Source organism: Mus caroli, chromosome 10 (genome assembly GCF_900094665.2).
Source record: "Mus caroli chromosome 10, CAROLI_EIJ_v1.1, whole genome shotgun sequence".
In the NCBI taxonomy this organism is placed as follows: domain Eukaryota; kingdom Metazoa; phylum Chordata; class Mammalia; order Rodentia; family Muridae; genus Mus; species Mus caroli.
Genome location: NC_034579.1, coordinates 122,364,252 through 122,365,916, shown reverse-complemented (window position 1 = coordinate 122,365,916; position 1,665 = coordinate 122,364,252). Strand labels below are relative to the sequence as shown.

The window sequence follows — 1,665 nt, the reverse complement described above, 5'->3', positions numbered from 1 at the left end:
TGACAGGAATTTAAATTTTCATTTTTTTTTTTTTTTTGGAACTGGACATCAAAACTAGGCCCTTTGTGTAGGGAATACCTTCACTATTAAGCCAATCTCTATGTCATAACTAGGTATTTTAAAAGACAAAAGGGACATTGGAAAAATAAGCCCAGTATTTCTCAATTATCTTTGAGAGATAACATGAGTTTTAGGGAAAAATTTGGATTTAAAAATATTAGCTTATATAAACTGGAATCATAACTCACTAGTAGTATGTGGGTCTAGCAAGTGTGAAGTTATGTTTGATTAATTCCATGTCTTCCAGACACATACAAGAATCTTCTATTTTCTTGGAGATGTGAAAATGAACAAAAACTAAAAAAAAAAAATTTGAACCAGATTTATCTTAGGAATAATTGGTGTTATTTGAATCTCCTTTCTTCATTTCCTTCACATAATGAAATACTATAGTCATTTCTTTGAGAAAGACACAATCCTGTGTACTGTATTAATGAATGCCTTTTTCACTTGCTGATTCCTCAAGGTGTAGATAAAAGGATTCAGAAGTGGTGCCACTGAGGTGTTGAGCANAGAAATTCCNTTGGAAATAGATACTCTCTGCTTNACTGATGGTTTAACATACATGAAGATGCAGCTGCCATATGAAATGGATATTACAATCATGTGAGAAGAGCATGTAGAGAAAGCCTTCTTCCTCTGGCTGGNTGAAGGGATTTTTAGAATTGTCATAGCAATGTAGGTGTAGGATATGATCACCATTACCAGTGTGAGTAAGAGTGTCACCAAAGCTGAGACGAATGCAATTGTCTCTATGAGCTGTGTGTCAGTGCAAGAAATCTGAAGAAGTGGAGTTGTGTCACAGTAGAAATGATCAATGATGTTGGAAGCACAGAAGTCGAGATTCAAGCCTAACACTAGTGGTGGAAAGATGATTAAAAAACTAATAAGCCAACAACTGAGGACCAGCTGCACACAGACTTTATTGCTCATGATGGTCATATAGTGCAGGGGCTTGCAGATAGCTACATATCTGTCATAGGACATGGCTGCCAGCAAATAAAATTCTGATGCTCCAAGAAGGAAAGCAAAGAACACTTGAGCAGCACAATTGTTGTAAGAAATGGTTTTGTCCCCTGTTGCCATAGTAACAAGCAATTTGGGGATGCATGTTGTAGTGTAGGAAATCTCTAAGAAGGAAAAATTCCGAAGGAAAAAATACATAGGTGTCTTCAGGTGAGTATCCACCAGTGTGAGTGTAATGATGGTCAGATTGCCAGTGATGCTGAGCAGATAGGTAAGAAGCAAGAAGATGAATAGCACAACTTTCCACTGTGGGTCATCAGTCAAACCTGCTATGATGAAAATTGTCACCCTTGTATGGTTCTTCATTGTGAAACTCTGACTGTTATAAGGTCTAAATTGAAGAGAGAGGAGGTGGGGAAGAGGTTATTACTACAGAACCGTACTAGTGATAGGTCATGTTGAAGTACCATAAACTTTGAAAAAGCCAGTTTTCAGACAGAGCAACATCTCTAAGGAGGGCTATATTAAGTAAATAGAAGTTTATAGCTTAGAGGTAGCTGACAGAAATTAGAATATTAATTTTTAATTTTACTCTAGAATAACATATATTATGCTTTTATCTGTTTATCTTTTTTAGGT

At 36.2% G+C, this 1,665-nt stretch overlaps 1 protein-coding gene across 1 annotated transcript; it reads right to left on the bottom strand.

Moving 5' to 3' along the window:
• Positions 1-424: 424 nt before the first annotated feature.
• On the bottom strand, positions 425-1,413 carry LOC110303097 (olfactory receptor 6C74-like). The gene has a single exon (XM_021174034.1). It carries the CDS (start codon positions 1,390-1,392, stop codon positions 454-456), a length of 939 nt encoding a protein of 312 aa, XP_021029693.1. The 5' UTR covers positions 1,393-1,413; the 3' UTR covers positions 425-453.
• Positions 1,414-1,665: the final 252 nt, after the last annotated feature.